This window comes from Bos indicus, chromosome 2, assembly GCF_029378745.1.
Source record: "Bos indicus isolate NIAB-ARS_2022 breed Sahiwal x Tharparkar chromosome 2, NIAB-ARS_B.indTharparkar_mat_pri_1.0, whole genome shotgun sequence".
In the NCBI taxonomy this organism is placed as follows: domain Eukaryota; kingdom Metazoa; phylum Chordata; class Mammalia; order Artiodactyla; family Bovidae; genus Bos; species Bos indicus.
In genome coordinates, this window is record NC_091761.1 from 35,135,685 (window position 1) to 35,154,430 (window position 18,746).

At 33.5% G+C, this 18,746-nt stretch overlaps 1 protein-coding gene across 7 annotated transcripts in view; it reads right to left on the reverse strand.

Annotated features, from left to right (window-relative positions):
• TANK (TRAF family member associated NFKB activator) overlaps window positions 1–18,746 on the reverse strand; it is a 96,163-nt gene that overhangs the window by 13,110 nt on the left and 64,307 nt on the right. For 5 of the 7 annotated variants that reach the window (XR_011570966.1, XM_019971878.2, XM_070767497.1 and 2 more), the window contains 2 exons: window positions 17,696–17,807; window positions 16,479–16,597 (listed from right to left, as the gene is read on the reverse strand). Coding sequence is in view for 6 of the 7 variants with exons in the window: in XM_019971878.2 (XP_019827437.2) it covers window positions 16,479–16,597; window positions 17,696–17,807 (231 nt within the window). In the remaining variant the exon portion in view is untranslated. The remainder of the gene's footprint in view (window positions 1–16,478; window positions 16,598–17,695; window positions 17,808–18,746) is intronic. The other 2 variants (XM_019971882.2, XM_070804309.1) reach the window with 1 other exon arrangement.

Sequence of the window (18,746 nt, forward strand, 5' to 3'; positions counted from 1 at the left end):
TAGATGAGGCAAAAAGGCAACATTTTAAAGCTAACCAATCATGTCAGGACACTGCAAGAATAAAAACCTCTGAAAAGGTTATATTAAATCTATAGCAACAAAATAGAGAAGAGGTAATATTAAGAGAACAGAAATATCTGACAATTTAAATAATAAAAAAAGATGATTAAACTAATAATCTCCTTTTAAAATTTAGTATCTGAGATTCTCAACATGTAAAAAAAAAACCAACTCTCTTAGGAGCTAGAAATAACCAGAGAAGTAACTCCTATAATTTTTGTCTGAAAATGAAGATAGTTAAAAGAAAACAGTGATGAAGACTATTCCAGTTTTCAAAGTATACTGATTCACACATAAAGTAGGAATGATTGCTTCTGAAACTAAAGCCTAAAGACTAATGGGGCGGGGGGGAGAAAGAGGTGAAGAAAAGGTAGAAAAAGAACGATGAATTTTTGTTTTGCTTGCCAAATAACTCGTGTCGACTTACTTCTGAATTTATCTGGAAAAGATTCCTGGATTGTACTGGCAGGGGGTAAAGGAAGACAGACTTACTGAAGAATCTCTGAAGCATCTAAATTAAGGACTTCAAGTTTTCTTTGGAGTTAGGGACAGCTCTACTTACTATTATTTCTGTTACTATTGATATATTTCAAATGAAATTTTTATGTCCCACATCCCAAGAGAAAATTCAAGAGATCTTAACATGCTAGTTAAAAAAAATAAAGGAAAGTAATTCTCTGACATTTTGAAGCAGGGTTTATCTAGAATGGGTAGAGAAAGTTAATGTTATTTTCCATTGTAGCTATCAAATGCAATTTTCTGAAAAAGATCATCTATTTTCTCATAGGATTTAAGATTAGTATAGTTAATAGCAACTCAGAAGCTCAGAATTTCTTTTAAATGGTAAAATTATCTTACCTAATGAAGACTACTCAGTTTTGTGAGCATATCAGAGAGTAAGTGAACATTAGAAGAGATAACTAATATTTTGCTATTTTCAAATATTTTCCAGGTGGGTCCTGCACTGCAGGAAGTTGAAGTTACTACAACTTCAGATAAGGAAGCAAGAAAACTCTGAACGTTATATTTTAGGAGATTTTAACATGAAATCATTCAACAAATGAATTTATTTCGAGGTACTAAAACTTAAAATACTTAACATTATAAACTGTTCCAAGTACTAGTTTGGAAATGGCGAACTTGTGGAATGAATACTGAAATAAGAGTTTTACACGTCGTACTTTCATTTACACTTCCAGTATGGCACTGGATAAGTCATTCAACTAAATCATTAAGATAAACCCATTTGAAACAGTTGGAAGACGTTGTGAAATGATTCCTTAAATTTCCTCTTATGTAAATTGGGAGAATTTGTTTTAGTGTAAATCAATTTAGGTTTCTCATAGATGAGTAGTATATATAAAAAAATGTTCTGTTCAAGACCTAGTTAAATATGCAAAGATATTTAAGAAGGAGAAAAATGAAAAAGTGCTAATATTTCATTAGTCCAAAACCTTCTTATTCTTAATGCATATGATAATGGCAAATATTTTTGTGTTGGAATCCAAGACTTGTCACACATCAACATTTCAAAGAAAGAAATGTATATTTCCCCTAATGCCTGCCTTTTTAATATTTGGCACTAAAAGTATTTTGTTCTTTTTATAAATCGATGTAAAAAATACAGAAATGATTCACAATAGCAAACATATGAATTCAATCTATGTGTCAATTGATGATGGATGCGTAGTGAAAGAAAATGTGGTATATATGCAATAGAATATTGTGTGTACACACACACACACATATTTTAAGGCTGAAGACATCAGCTTTAAAAAAGAAGAAAATTCTGTCATTTGAGACAATATGGATAAATCTAGAGGACATTATGTTATGTGGAATAAGATAAGACAGGCACAGAAAAACAAATATAGCACAATCTCACTTATATGTGAAATCTAAAAAAGTCAAACTCATAGAAGCAGTGTAGAATGGTGGCTGCCAGGGTTTGGGGGAAGGTAGTGGGGGGAGATTTGAGTACAAAGTTTAAGTCATGCAAGATCGATCAATTCTGGAGATCTAAAGCAGAGTATGACAACTACAGTTAATACTACTATACTGCACACTTGAAATCTGCTAAGAGTATAAATCTTAAATGTTTTCACCACAATAAAATAGAAAAATACTTATATGAAGTGATAGATATGTTAATTAGCTTGACTGTGGTGATCATCTCATAATGTATACATATATCAAAACATGTTATACATTGTAAATATACGTAATTTTTATTTGTCAATTTATACCTCCAAAAAGCTAAGGGAGAAGAAGAAATGCAAAAAACAATTTTAATCAGAATCATTAGTTGACTCATTAGTTTTTCTTAAAAATCATTAGTTTTTAAAAATTTTGAAGAACTAAAGTCAGCAAAACTAAACTGAGTTATTTCAAACTCTTCAATACTTTTAGGGTATATTCTCTCATATGGAGGGAATCTTACCTTTACAAGGCTAATACTGAATAAAGGTGGTAAGTCTTCAATGATACGTATTTGAACTATAGCAATGACTATCACTTTATTCTAGGATTCATATCAAAGATTCTCTCTAAATTTAGCTGAGATCCTTTCATGCAAAAGGAATATTTATTTTCCAATATCTCAGGCCACTGAGTGTAGGGTATATTTGATTTTACTTCTGAGATTATGTTTTTAAAACAGAAAAGAGAGCTATGTTTTTACTTGGAATCAATATCAACCAAGAAGTCAAGGTGAGATGGGATGGATCAGTAAAGGGAATATAGACTGTGGAATAGTTATAAGCACTAGCTTAATAAAATTTACTACAGAAAAAGAAAAACGAGCAATGGAAAAAGAAACTGAAAATAAGGATTCAGTTATCACTTAGATTTCTGAAACTAAGAATGAAATGTTAAAGGAGAAACTGAGGTTGCGTTTATTAGTGTAGATATACTGAGACAAAAATGGACTGAGAAAGGGAAGAGCTTCAAGTAGAAACAGGAACAAAAAAGTTACAAGAGATTGGATAAGAATATAAAAGCATATTAAAAGTTTAAAGACAAAATATAATTTTAAAAAATACATATAAATTGTGTTTATAAGAACTTATGGCCATGTGAAATCTATGGTCCTCTCACTCTCAGTAGTATTACTGAAAATCTAGAAAAGCAAAAGGAGCACAAATTCTAGGAGCCTTATTGGTTCTGCATGATGCAGTATGCTAGGCAGATCCACTGCTGGTGCAGGAACAATTCCAGGGCAAGATGGGATCCATCCCAGAGTTCTGAAGGAAGTGACAAGAAAATAAACAATATAAAAATAATATTAAATATCCCAATTATTTCCAAGTGCTTCATAGGGTTTTGGTTTAATGTTAATACCCTCAAACTACTATCAACTCAATGTTACAATAAAACATTAAAAAAAGTTGTCTTGCTGAATTTTCTTAACAAATAAATATATCTAATTGTGGGAATGCCTTTTTATATGGAACAGAAAATAAATGATTAATTTTAAAAAGTAAGATTTCCCATACTTCCCTCACCCCTTTGCTGAACACTACATTTAAAACAAAATAACCTGGGAAAATTCTTTTCATTAACTACTCATTTTATGTTTTGTTATTACCATGGTGAACAGAGAATATCTTCATGAAAATAGCTGTTATTTAAGCAACTTGCATATATTAACTTAATCCACATAATCTTGTGAATTGTTGTTATTTAGTCGCTAAGTCGTGTCTGACTTTGCAACCCAATGGACTGTGGTCCACCAGTTTCCTCTGTCCATGGGCTTTTCCAGGCAAGAATACTGGAGTAGGTTGGCCACTTCCTTCCGCAAGGGATCTTCCCAGGAATTGAATTTGCATCTCTTGTATTGGCAGATGGATTCTTTACCACTGAGCCACCAAGGAAGCTCAATCTTGTGAATTAAGTATTAATACTTGAATTTGATTTTAACACTTGCTAGAGGCTTTGCTAGAGGCCTCCCTTGTGGCAGAAGACGCAGGTTCGATCCCTGTGTCCAGAACATCCCCTAGAGAAAGAAACGGCAACCCCCTCTAGTAATCTTGCCTGGGAAATCCCATGGACAGAGGAGCCTGGGGGGCTACAGTCTATGGAGTTGCAAAGAGTCGTACATGACTTAGTGACTACAACAACAGTTACTAAGGCTTTGGAAAGGTCAAATAATTTGCCTACCGTCTAGCAGAAAGAGAAGCTACAATTGGAACCCAAATCTTAGTGCCCCAGGCTCCCAACTTCTTGGTTTATAGGTCCTAATTGCTAGAGAAGTAAAATAGTAAGGTTATCTAACCTGGAGAAGGGAAAGGCTACCCATTCCAGTATTCTGGCCTGGAGAATTCCATGGACTATATATATAGTCCATGGGGTCACAACGAGTTGAACATTACTGAGCGAACATTACTGAGTGACTTTCACTTCACTTCATTTCACTTCATCTAGCATGATGAGGAAGATGGATAACACTTACACATTGCACCAATGGAAACTAATTTTAAGATTCTAAAACTTGTCTGTCATATAACAAATATAGTTCTCAGTGAGGCATAGTTATAAGCCAAGTTTTGATGTTTAAATATTACCTGGGGGAAGAAACTTTTGGTATAGCCTTTTTTTGTGCTCAAGAATATCAAGAAATTTAAACCCCAAAATTACCTGGATAGATTTACTGAAGCTTTACAAACCAGTTCATGTATTCTCAGAGGCAATTTGCCAACAGTTTCTTAACCAAAATTTCAGTTTAAGTGTTTCTCAACCTTGTCATTAAAAGCTAACCATCTGACAACGCATGACAACTGGAGTACCTTACTGTTAATTCTATCCTTTCAAAACCTTACTTCTCTACCTGCCTTCCTAAATACCTCCTAATAGACAACTGGACATAGTTATAGTAGCTGACTGAAAATCCTTGTCTGATAATCTCAGTTGGTACATTATTTCATGATTGATATCTGTTCCCTTGAAACTGGGTGATATTTTCTTGACTCACCATACGTTGAATAATTTTGGACTATACCCCAAACACTGTGAATATTACATTGGGGAGACATTATTTTATGGTGCCAAAGGGTGTTGATGTTTTTTGTTTTCGCCAGGTAATTAGATTGTTTAGACACAGACTCCACACTGTCACTCCTCTGAAGAGCAGCAGCTCAGTTCTCAGCTCATTCCTTTATGCTTTAGCTGCAAACTGCTTTCAGTGTGCCCACACATCCTTGGTTTTGGGGAGATCCAGAGACTTAGGCTTAAACACAGAACTTTGAGTTCATTTTTTCTGGCTCTCTCCTCTATGGGGCTCCTTCCCTCTCTGGTGACAGTTGTTATTCTGGGCTCATTTTCCTTTCTGGTTCTTGCAGCCAGGATGGTGGTAGGCTTTCGATTGGAATTTCAGCCACTAGAACTGTGGCCACCCTCAAGACAAAACCACAAAAAACTTGTAAATTTACTCTGAGCCAATTATATGCTCCACATTTTGACTCCTCTCCAAAATATGCAAAGTTTATACCTAAAGTCCTCAGATAATTGTTTTGTTTGTATGTTGCACAGTTATACTGTTATTTGTAGAGGACTGGTTTGCTCAGTACTCATTCCTCATTGTAACATAAGCTGAACTTCAAAACTCAATTTTCTTTTGTTAACCCCTCCATTCTTTTGAGGATTTCACCATGGTTTTCTAGAGATGTCTTCATCACCAATCCAATGACCTTTCCTAAAGTTCACCTTCTGCTTAATGCTCATTTGACAGTTTTCCACCCTAGTGAGCAGCTTTTCTTTCTTGATAATCTTTTGGCTACCAGTATAATATTTAGGTTTTCTTAAGTTCTGGTGTTTTCACTGGTCCTTATTCTTCCAAGACTAAAAATGAGGGTATTCTCCAAGATTAAGACATGAGGGTACACTGTTCTTCCCTCATTATACACCTTTCTTATTATTCATTCTCATGTTATGTCTATCGAGTATTCATTTCTTAAAGTCTATCTTCAGGCTCACCCTATCTCTTGATAGCCACTCTCAATCTTCTTTGAATCCAATATATTTTTACATATTCTGTTCCCTATTGTAGAGCACCACATTTTAATATATAATGTAATGACCATTTCCTTAAATCTGATTAACACTGCTAATCTTTATCTTCCTTTATTAATATAAGGCCATTCTCCTTAGCATCAAAAAACCTTAGAGAAAGATAAAACCTTAAGGAAACTGAGATTAGGCTTTCCTGGAATAGTAAAATTCAAAACAAAGCTAGAAGTCTGATAAAATGCTACCAACTTTTTATTTTGCCAAGAAAAAGCTTAGTAAAAACAACTAACTATAAAGATTTCTTATCTTTTTCATATAAATGAGAAATTGAGAGACTTCCTTGGTGGTCCAGTGTCTAAGACTCTGCACTCCCTAAGGAGGAGGCCTGGGTTTGATCCCTGGTCAGGGAACTAGATTCCATATGTTGCAAATAAGAGTCCACATGCCACAACTAAAGATCCCACATGCTGTAAATGAAGACCAAAGATCCTGAGTGCCACAACCAAGAGCTGGTGTAACCAAATAAATGTTAAAAAAGAGAGAAAAAAAAAAGGACATTTATCAAAAAAGTAGAAGGGAGAGTTTTAGATTTAGCTTTACCAGAAAGTTTTCACTCTGTCCTCAGGACAAGGTAAGAAACAAGAGCTGGGACAAGAACAGGGATTCTGTGACTGCAACATGGGAAAAGAGGAGGAGGAGAGAAGGTTCAATGAGCAGCATCAAGAAGGAAAGCAGGGTCTACTGTGGCAACTGACCACCCAGCAGGGATATATCCTAAATTACACTTTCAGGGAATCTGGACAAGTCAGTGAGCCCTTGCAGCATTATTTGGATGAAATGTAGAAGGAAACATAATACTGAAGAGCAATTAGAGGTAGAAACAGCAGTGGGTAAACCCATCCAATATGGAATACAGAAATCACTACTGATAAACAAAAGAGGAGAGAGAAAACAAAAGATAGCCACCTCAGAATTATTTGGTTTTCCAAAAGGAACTTAACAGAGAAGGAGAAAAACAAATCACATTTAATAATGGCTTAGAGAAAGCCCAGGAACTAATTTACAATAGTTTTATTAGGATTCTAGGATCTTTCTATTTTAGAGCAAAGTATCAAGTGTATGGAAAGATGTTTAATTGACAAAGAAAAAAAAATCTTTCAGGGAAAAAGTCAGCTTTCATAACAGGGCAGGAGTGCCTTAAGCAAGCAACAAAGACACTGAAAGAGCATAACATATTGGCTACAAATGATAAATTAGGTGTGCCATCCCCATCTCTTCCCATCAAATTCTAGCAATAGCTTAAAGAAGACTACAAATTCAATAAGAGTTGTTAAAGTAGCAACTTTCCCGGTGGTCCAGTGGTTAAGACGCCATGCTTCCACTGCAGGCCACAGAGGTTCGATCCCTGCCTTGGTCAAGATAAATTAAGGATGAATAGAATACAGTAACTCTGTGTTGTGGACTCTGGAGAAGAGTAGAAAAAAGAAAACAGGGAAATGTAAGAAAGCGTACAAAAGTGGGAAATAAGGGGAGAAAAGCCACATTTGAGATATTTAAATTTGCTTAGAAGTCAGAGAAAAAGATTTAAAAAATAATATGCCACGTCTCATTATCTTCTCCCCTCAAAATTTATTTCCAGTATAATAATAAAGCAAAACCTAAAATTACATATTAAATTAAAAACCAGAGGCTCACCAAGATTAATATAGAGAAATCTGTTGTGTTTCTTTACATTAACAATAAAGTATCAGAACTGGAAAGTATCAATAAAAGAATAATCCCTTTTAAAATCACATCACAAAATAAATAAAACACTTAGAAATAAACCTGATCAAGGAGGTGAAAGACTTACATGCTGAGAACTAAAAAACATTAATAAAGGAAACAGCAGATGATTCAAGGAAATGGAAAGACATTCCATGCTTTTAGATTGGAAGAATTAATATTGTTAAAATGGCTGTACTACTCAAAGTAATCTACAAATTTAATGTGATCCTTATCAAATTACCCATGACATTTTTCACAGAACTAGAACAAATAAGCCTAAAATTTATATAGAACCCTAAAAAACCCAGAATTGCCAAAGGAATCCTAAGGAAAAAGAACAAAGCTGGAGGTATAACGCTCCCAGATTTCAGACAATACCACAAAGCTGTAGTAATTAAAACAGCACTATTCTGGCACAAACAGATGGATCAACAGAACAGAGCAGAGAGCCCAGAAATAAACTCACACACCTACAGTCAATTCATCTTTGAGAAAGGAGGCAAGAATATACAATGGAGAAAAGAGTTTGTTTAGCAAGTAGTTATCGGGAAAGACAGAAATCTATTAAGTTAGAACACACCCTCACACCATACACAAAAATAAAATGGCTTAAAGACTTAAATATAAGACATGACCCCATAAAGGTCCTAGAAGAGAACATCGGTAAAACATTTTTTGACACAAATCGTACCAATGTTTTCTTTGGTCAGTCTCCCAACAGAAATAAGACCAAAAACAAACAAATGGGGTCTAATCAAACTTATAAGATTTTGCATAGCAAAAGAAAGTATAAACAAAAGGAAAAGATAACCTATAGAATGGGAGAAAATATTTGCAAATGATGTGACTGACAAGAGCTTAATTTCCAAAATATACAACCAGCTGACACAACTCATTAACAGGAAAAAAAAAAAAAAAACCCCAATCAAAATATGGGCAGAAATATATATGGAATTTAGAAAGATGGTAACAATGACCCTATATATGAGACAGCAAAAGAGACACAGATGTAAAGAAGAGACTTTTGGACTCTGTGGGAGAAGGCGAGGGTGGGATGATTTGAGAGAACAGCACTGAAACATGTGTATTACCATATGTGAAACAGATCGCCAGTCCAGGTTCGATGCATGTAGACAGGGTGCTCAGGGCTGGTGCACTGGGATGACCCTGAGGGATGGGAAGGGGAGGGAGGTGGGAGGGGAGGTAGGATGGGAAACACATGTACACTCATGGCTGATTCATGTCAATGTATGGCAAAAACCACCACAATATTATCAAGTAATTAGCCTCCAATTAAAATAAATTAAAAAAAATATATGGGCAGAAAACCTAAATAGACATTTCTCTAAAGAAGATGTAAGATTGCCAATAGGCACATGAAAAGATGCTCAACATTATTAATCATTAGATAAATGCAAATCAAAACTACAGTGAGGTACCACCTCATACTGGTTAGAATCAGTTCAGTTTAGTCACTCAGTTATGTCCAACTCTCTGCGACCCCATGGACTGCAGCACGCCAGGCTTTCCTGTTCACCAACTCTCGGAGTTTACTCAAACTCATGTCCATCAAGTCAGTGATGCCATCCAACCATCTCATCCTTTGTTGTCCCCTTCTCCTCTTGCCTTCAATCTTTCCCAGCATCAGGGTCTTTTCTAATGAGTCAGTTCTTCAATTTTTACAACAGAAATTTCAATGTAAATATTAAAATGATTTGGATATCAATTTTTGTCTTAGAGTTTGTGATATATTTATTACGACACTTTGGGAAAACTTTAAAGAATAAACTTGTTGAAAGCAACCTTCTAATTATTATTCTATCAGAAAGTTTATAAACAAAGACTAATCATCAAAGAAAGTAATATAGAAGTGTTACGTATAAAAAGAAGGCATATTCCAATCTCTAAAAATAAAACCAGGGGGAATGGAACATTTGCTCTGAGAAGGCAAGTTACTATACACAAACACATCTTCTCCAACTCTTTGTAATCCCTAGGCTAGGCTGTGATGTGCCATTGTATAGTGAACATTTCTATCTAATAAAAGATGAATCAAGCCTTAATGGAATAAGGGATATATATATATATATATATATATACACACACACATATATATACATACATACATATATATATATATTTTTTCTTTTTACAAAAGTAAGAATGTAAGAAGTCATATTTTTTTTAAAGTTCCTCTCTCAGGAAAGGTATGGTATGTTTGGTGATGTAAATCTTATTTTATTTTGTCATGGAAATCACTTGATAGTTACCTATCTTGACTAATGGTCTAATTTCTGTTCAAATTATAAAACAATATTTATCATATACCTGTATATGATAACTTTTATTTTAAAGCATTAACTATGCATGTAAAACCAGGTACCTGATAATATATAGCAACCTAGCCCACAAATAAATCTAGTTTAAGAGACTTACAACAGAGAAAGTATCTACAGTGGTGAGAGAAGATATGAGGGCTTGAAACTCAGACGGAGATCTCGAAGTGAGAAGTGCACTTGAAGTCCAGAGTATATGAGATATGAACAATTTAAGGATGGAAACCTCCCAAGGCCATCCAAGACCTAGACTTGTGAGGCAAAGATTTTATAAGCTACAGTGCCTGCCAAAATTGTCACACAATAAATGGAGGAACACACCATGGGTAAATGTCTCTCACTGAAGGTCTACAGAATAAAGAAACAAAAAGAAGCACTATCCTCTGAAGTCATGATTATGTCATTTAAAAAAGTTTATAGTAAATGAAATTGGTTTTTCAAAACCCTCAGTTTTAGCTGTCCGTTTATTTTATGTTGTCCATAGTAGCCTGGAATAATATTAGTCCTTGCCTAGAAATTATTATTTTTCAATTAAAATACTGTACAAAACTTAAGTTTACATGTCTACGTATATACTATAAAGATATAAGCAAGTTAAGAATTTATTTTTTTCCCCCCTACTTAAACTAAATGTTGAGTGCCTGATCAAGTGTACCTTTAGCTCACTGGGAATATTTATTTCTAAATTAAGGTTCTATATATTTATCTGTGGGCTTCCCTTGTGGCTCAGCTGGTAAAGAATCTGCCTGCAATGCAGGAGACCTGGGCTCAATATCTGGGTTGGGAAGATCCCCTGGAAAAGGGAAAGGCTACCCACTCCAGTATTCTGGCCGGGAGAATTCCATGGACTGTGTATAGCCCATGGGGTCGCAAAGAGTCAGACACCACTGAACGACCTTCACACATATTTATCTGTACCATAAAATGATAATTAGAATTTCATTTTGTCATGTAATAAGGGTTTCATATTGTCTTATAATTTGCTTGCTATTACTATGGATCTGCAAATCTTTGTTTCCCCAACTAGGCTGCAGCTCCTTAAAAAAGGCAAATTTTACCTCTTTTTTTTTTGGTATTCCTATCAAAGACTAGCAAAACTGGGAAAATAGAAGGGAGTTCAATAAATACTTCTTGTCTAAGTGATTGACAAGTGAATTTTTAGACATGAGTTTTCTTCAAACATGTCATAGCTTCTATATACACTTGCAATTGCTAGGTACAGCATATCTTATTTCCTTAATGTTAGCTCTGATGGCAGCTCCAAGCTCCATCACTGTTTTACTATTCTGAACCTACAAAATTTTTCCTGCTCATCAAAACTACCATATATTTGTAGCTGGTATATCATTGTATCACAATGATAGCTACATTAGAAATTTGCCAAGTGTCTAACTAGCATCTTTCAGCAACAACTGTCTTCTTTGTATTTTTAAACTTTTGTTTAAAGTAAATACCTCAGATGAAAAAAAAGATGCATAAAGAATAAATTATATAAAATCAGAAACAAAGCATAAAAACAGCTGTTTCTACACATGAATACATGGTCTCTAATTAGTTAAAAGTTCAAATAAACTCATACAATATCTACTTTGTATCCTGGATCCTAGACCATTCAATAATGTCTATTTGGTTATTAAATCAGGACTTTAAGTCAGAGGGCAGTTTAGAGGTATTGAATGAATGAGAGAAAAAATTTACTAATATTGCTAAATTCTTTTATGTATTTTACATTATTGCTCCCTATATATTGTGTCAAAACACTCTAGACTTCTGTATAACTTACACACACACACACACAAATGGAAAAGAAAGATGACAAAATTTTGACACACCCTATACACCTAGGATAACATTCACTTTGACAACTGAAGTGGTTCCTAAAGCACTATTACAGAAAATTTTGTTTTCAAGATCATAAAAATGACCTAGAGGATTTTTCTGGCAGTCCAGTGATTAGGACTCTGTGTTTTTACTGCACTTGGCCGGGGTTCAAGTCCTGGTCAGGGAACTAAGATCCCACAAGTCATGTGGTGCAGCCAAAGAAAACCCCAGTATATTACAATCCTAGCTTTTTTACAAAAGTAAATTAAACAATGCCAATTTGTATTTACATTAAAATACAAAATTTGCTAAGTAATAACTGCCATCATGACATATGTTACTATGTCTGACAATGGTGTCCTGCAAACAAGATTGTAGTCTTTGCCAAGAATAAGTATATGTATTTTTGAGTGATTTGATTCTTTACAATTTTTAATTTTCACAGTAATAAAATGCAAGTTTCTTGGTTCTCTAAAGCACTGCTCAGCTAATCTCCCCTGAAAGTCTATATCCATATTAGAATTTTTGAAACTACTCTCAAGATAAATAAACTATGATATTTCTTTCCTCTGAGATGAATAATAATAGAATTCAGGAAGTCAAATTCATTATTACATTCTGCCAGATTCCTTTACCTTTCATTCATATTTATCACGTGGTGAATGAAGCACTGTGCTGTCCCCCCCACACACTTGATCTTTTTGGTACCCTCTTCTGTACACCACAATCTACAATCCCTGTGATACTTTTAAATACAGTAGGTCTACAAAAACTTCGATAATATTTTTTTTTTCGAGAGGAAGAACTTATTTTCCTATCTCTGGAGCACTTAGTGATTCACTCCTAGTAAGCAGAATAAAGCAGAGGCAAAGGTGTGATTTTAGAGACTAGATTTTAGAAAGCACTATGGCCTCCTCCTTGCTATCTTATATCTCCTTCTTTCTTAGTCTGAGTAAGATACCTGTCAGTGTGATGAGAGGCCTGTGTGGCCAGGCCTCTTGTCAACAGCAATCCTGAAAGTGGATCCTCCAACCACAGTAAAGCCTTCAGATGACTGGAAGGCCTTGGCAACATCTTGACTTCAACAACATGGGATCCTGAACCAGTACCACCCAGCTAAATCACTCCTGAATTTCACAGGAAGTGAAATTCACAGGAAGTGACAGTTGTTGCTAAGTACTAGGGTAAATCTGAGGTGGTTTGTTATTATGATAGATAATATAATGAATTCTATCTCATCAAGAAACACTGTACAAACTACTGTGGTGAACAAGAAGTGAAACTCAGGTTTTCTTTTAAACTGAGGACTTCTCCCCTAATGTCTCTACACTGTAAACAGAATACTAAGGGTCATTCAATGATACACTCTGCTATCTTGACTCTTCATATCCTTTTAGAAATCAAAGGATTCTTGCATATTCTTTGTGTAAAAAAAGTGAAAGTGTTAGTCCCTCAGTCATGTCTGATTTTTTGTGACCCCATGGACTTGTGGCTGTCAGGCTCCTTGTGTAGGATTACCATAAACAGAGACTGAACTATAAATTTCATATTTCTCAAATACAATTTTCTAAAAGGGCCTCTTTTCCCTTCACTCTGTGTCTCATTTTCCAAGGCAGCCATAGTTGACATTTACTGTAATGTCCAGAGATCTTTCCCTTTTCAAATATGGTAATCAAATCCTAAACAAGATAAATATTCCTCAAAACTACCCACCAAAACAGAGGAGGAAAGGGCTGTGAGTGGTTAGTAGCAGCTTCCTTCTGTTACTGGTTCAAAACATTTCTGTTAAGTCACTAATTCATTAGAGACTTGGCCAACTGATCAGGAATGAAATCAATTAAGAGTTTTTTATAACACAGAGGACTATATTCAGTATGATAAATCATAATGGAAAAGAATATACAGAAAAGAATGTTTATAGTATATGTATAACTTTGCTGTACAGTAGAAATTAAAAAACAACGAAATTAATTAGTTTTTGAGAAGGGTAATAAACATAAAGTCACACTGAAAACAGGAAAAAAATTGTACCACTATCTTAGCCATTTCTGAATACTACCTGCTAGGTTTTATCTTGTGTATACATGCATACTTTTATAAAACTGCAAACAATATGGAATTTTTTCATTTTGGAAAAATCTTAAATGTATCCATACAATTTAAAGTTTTTAGGAAAGAATTTCATTTGTATTAGCCAAAAGTGTATTTAATTATAACTTAATAAGCATAGGCCAACATATATGCCACTGGAAAAGATTTTAATTTCAACTGGCCAGTATTTTTCTAAATTAGGTCTAAAGTTTCACAATGAATATATATCTAGCTCTTAAATACTCATAAATCCAATTTATTCATTCCTTTAGAATATATGTGTTCTCTTTAATCCTTTATATGTTTAGTGCTTATTAGCACTTTGGCTCTAGATATATAAAAGGAGATGAAAAAACTGAAATGGAAAATCATTAATTTTTATTATAGTACAAAAAGACTGAATTGAAGAGCTATTCAAAGTATTAAATACATGTGTGTGCTCAGTCACTCAGTAGTGTCCGACTCTTTGCAACCCCATGGACTGTAACCTGCCAGGCTCTGTCCATGCAATTCTCCAAGCAAAAATACTGGAGTGGGTTGCCATTTCCTACTCCAGGGGATCTTCCCGACACAGGGATCGAATCTGCATTGCTTGCACCTCTTGCATTGGTAGATGGATTCTTTACCACTGTGCCACCTGGGAAGCCCATTTTTAATGTATGTGTGTGCTCAACTGTGCACATTAAATATACAGTTGTCAAATATAGTAAGGAGAATTAAGAGAACTCAATGAATTTTAGATTTATTTCTTATTTGAAGCTTTCTATATTTTCCTCTTATCATCTGTCCACAAATATAATCAATGCAACATTATTAATTTTTTGATAATAAGCTACCTTTGACATGATTCCTGTTACACTTAATTTCAGCTCAAGTGTTCATAACTGACAGATGCTAAAACTTTCAAATAATGACAAATTATCCAAATTCAAAATAAACTAAATTAGTAACACATCTTAAGAGTTTTTCACATTACCCCTTTTGTTCTAATCAAGATTGCTATTTTCAAAAATACCTTCTATGTATTTTGAACTGGAGATATTTTATTATCTTCAAAGATATTATAATTAGAATAAACATAAGAATTGTGACTAAAAATTAATAGTAAATCATGACATTTAGAAGTCCTTGCAATAAGAAAATGGTCTGCAAATATTACTTACTTAAGCACTACCTTTATAAGTCAGCATTTTATAGTAGTTTAATGATTTTAAAATGTACTTACTAGGCTCTATCATAAAACTGTATTCTAAAAGTCAGAATCACTGTTTCTGAATTTTATGTTTGGCAAAATAAATCTAAACATATTCCAGTGGCATGGTTTCTTGTGTTTACTAGCAGTTTTAGATAAATGGAAATTGGCGTGAGGGTGAAGAGAGCTCAATGATTCAAATAAAAAACTAATACTGATTCTTAATAAAGAACTATGAACTGAGAAATACTGTAGGAAATTTTTCATTCTAAAATTTTTATTTATAGGGTATCAAACAGGATTTCTCAATTTGATGTTAAATAAAAACAAGATAGTCTTAGTTCTCCCCATCTTTATTTTTCTTAAAAATGTACCCTTCCTGCATTGTATTTTTCTACTTTTATTATGCATTTATGTTTCTATAAATGATGTCATGCATTACATTTTTTAAAAATCTAAATAAATTATTCCTACTTTATCATTTTGTAATCTCCATTATTTATTCAACACTCTTTTGAAATCCAGGTATAGTAATATGTAAATATTTAGTTTAATTTTTCTAAAATGTTTAACTGTAATGATGTACCACTGTGCTACTGATGGATGTTTAGGTTATTTCTAACCAAAGTACCATGAACATCCTTGTGCATGTCTCCTCTGCAGATATGCAATATTCATTTTTACACTGCTTCAGTGAAGACTTTTGCTTAAGCTAGTCAGGTGGATTTTGTTTTTTAATTAAGCAAAGGCAGATGAAAAAACAAAAATGCTATTTTCTTGCCCAGAATCATCTGTGTATTACTATATTATTTTTATCTTTCTTTGTTAAATCTTTTATCTCTTTGGTAAACACCTGTGACATAGACAAGTAAATACTAGAAAATAAGAAATTTAAGCCTTTATTTTACTTGGAAATAGTGCTTCAAATATATTTAGGAACATGTAAGTTACTTGCTTGTATATAAAGAACTTCTATTTAGAATTCCAGAGGTGGATTCACTTCAAGAAAACAAAATGAGGAAGATGTGTTATATACTAGCATTTAAATTCTACTTCTTGTAATAACAGTGTCAGGGTTGAAAAGAATCTTGTCTGCTTTCTCCAACTTTCCTGCCCACCCCAAATGTAACAGAATATTGACTAAATAATTCAGAAAGTCTGATTTCTCATTTATTTTCTTTAGGGAATAAAATTGCAGCACAGTCTACCTTTGATTCTTTTTCTCTCGGTATTCCTGATTTTGCTTTATCATGAGGCTGATCAAGAGTCAAATTATTCTTCCTTGCTTCACTGTCTTCAAGCAGGGGAACATAGCCACAACTGTTATCTGTAAGACAAAAACCTCTTGGACCTAAGTAGGAAATCCTTGTTTTGGGTACCACTTAGAAAAGTAAAAAGAATATACACCCAAACCCCTAATTTTAAAGAGCAGAGATTTTGAACTATGGGTTTTAAAAATTCTTTAGATAATAGTTACTGTAACAATTTAGTTTTGCCCACTTAGATTTTGGCATATTTGATTCATATTTTTAAATTTTCATTTCTAATAAACACACAAAATTCCTACACTTCCAGTATCAGCAGTATACAGAATCTGTAGAATTTAAAAACTAGAAGTATGCCGTTTGTATCTTATCATCAGCAACCACAATTAAGTTTTTATTTAAGAAATATATTCAGGTATGCATTTGTTGTTTATTTATTTGAATAATGACTCTATGCTTATTATTAAAAAATCAGAAAATGCAGACCTGCTGAAAAGAATAAATAAAAAGCTACTCACAGTTTTTATCATCTGTGAATGATTCCTATTAACATTTTGGTTTATATTTTACCAGAATTTTTCTTTTTCAATACATATAAATTCACAAGAAACAATTTTTTTGCATAGATAAAATTACATGTTTTTTATCTTGCTTTTCTCATTTTGCTATATATCATGAATATATCTCATGTTTTTAAGTGAACACCTATTATCATCACTTTACTTGGCTACACAGCTGTTTACTACATGAATGACTGTAATTTAATGGTTGAACATCCCATTATTAGAAATTATTACTGTGATGAGCATCCTTGTAATATATACCTTGAGTACCTGAAGAAATATTTTTTATGATACACTCTTAGGACTCAAATTTTTGGTTTAAAAGGCACACACATTTCAAAAGCTTTTGCTATTTACTAAAAAATTGTCTTCTAGGTATCAACTTAAGAGTGCCACCATATGGTACATGTGGCTGTCCACTTTCCCATTTCCTGCATGTGTTCATTTCTTAAATAAACATAAACCTTAACTGCACCACAGTTATTAAGATACCAGAAATACTGAGAAACACAGGAAAAATAAAACAGAAAAACTTAACTTCCGTCTTTCTTTTCCACACAGGTTTAAGAAATACTTAAAAATTTAACATGAATATACCTCGACTGGAATTCACAAGAAGTAACTGTGATGTTAGCTTGTCAATAATAGTTTGTTGAAGTGACAGCTGTTCCTGTTGCTCACGTATTCTCTGCTCATAGTTTTCAGTCTGCTGACATAAAAACCAGTTAGCCTGATATTTACTGATAGACATGTACATACATTTAATGTCCATTAGTGATTACATATAGATATGAGTTACCCACATTGCCATTTCCCAGGTACAGGGGCATTTATTTACGAGCTAAAAACAGGATTCAATCATGTACTTATAATCATTACAAACAAAAGTGATTTAAAACACTTTAAGCACTGTAAAATTTTAAAAATCACCTTAAAGAAATTTCAGTTAAGAGCTCAATGTACAGTTCTTGGATAAAAATTGTAATTTAGAATTTAATCTGTAATGATAACAAAAAAGCATGAATGGTAAAATGGATGCTAAAGTTATTCTATAAAAATACTAACTTTAAAAAATTAAGATTTCATGTTCTTAAAATAAATGCACTTTTGAGTTTATTTTTAGAGTATAAAAACACAAAGGAAGTAGTTATAGCTAAAACACTGTGAAATTCAAAGGTACAAGCACAAATTATAAAATTACACTGATCAGAAACTTCTAAGATTAAGATTTAAGAAGTCAAGAAACCACATGGTTAATTTCTAATGGACATCTTAAATACCACAATTTCCCTTATATTTTTTAATCCAGTCACCTTACTACTATTACAGTGGCTGTGAGAATTAAGCAATGAAAGAGTTTATGGCCATATCACCCTGAATGCGCCCGATCTTGTCTGATCTTGGATGCTAAGCAGGGTCACGCCTAGTTAGTACTTGGATGGGAGCAGTGAAAGAAGACACAAGTTCACATTTTGCAGCACACAAATGTTGCAAACCTGATATATGAAAACACTTCATTACAATGATCAAATTAGCACAAAGTCTGAAAAATATATAACCAAAAAATAATAGAGAATTCTTTACCAATTTCTATCACTAGAACATATAAATGACTAAATTGTAAATTCTTTGAAATATGAAATGGGGT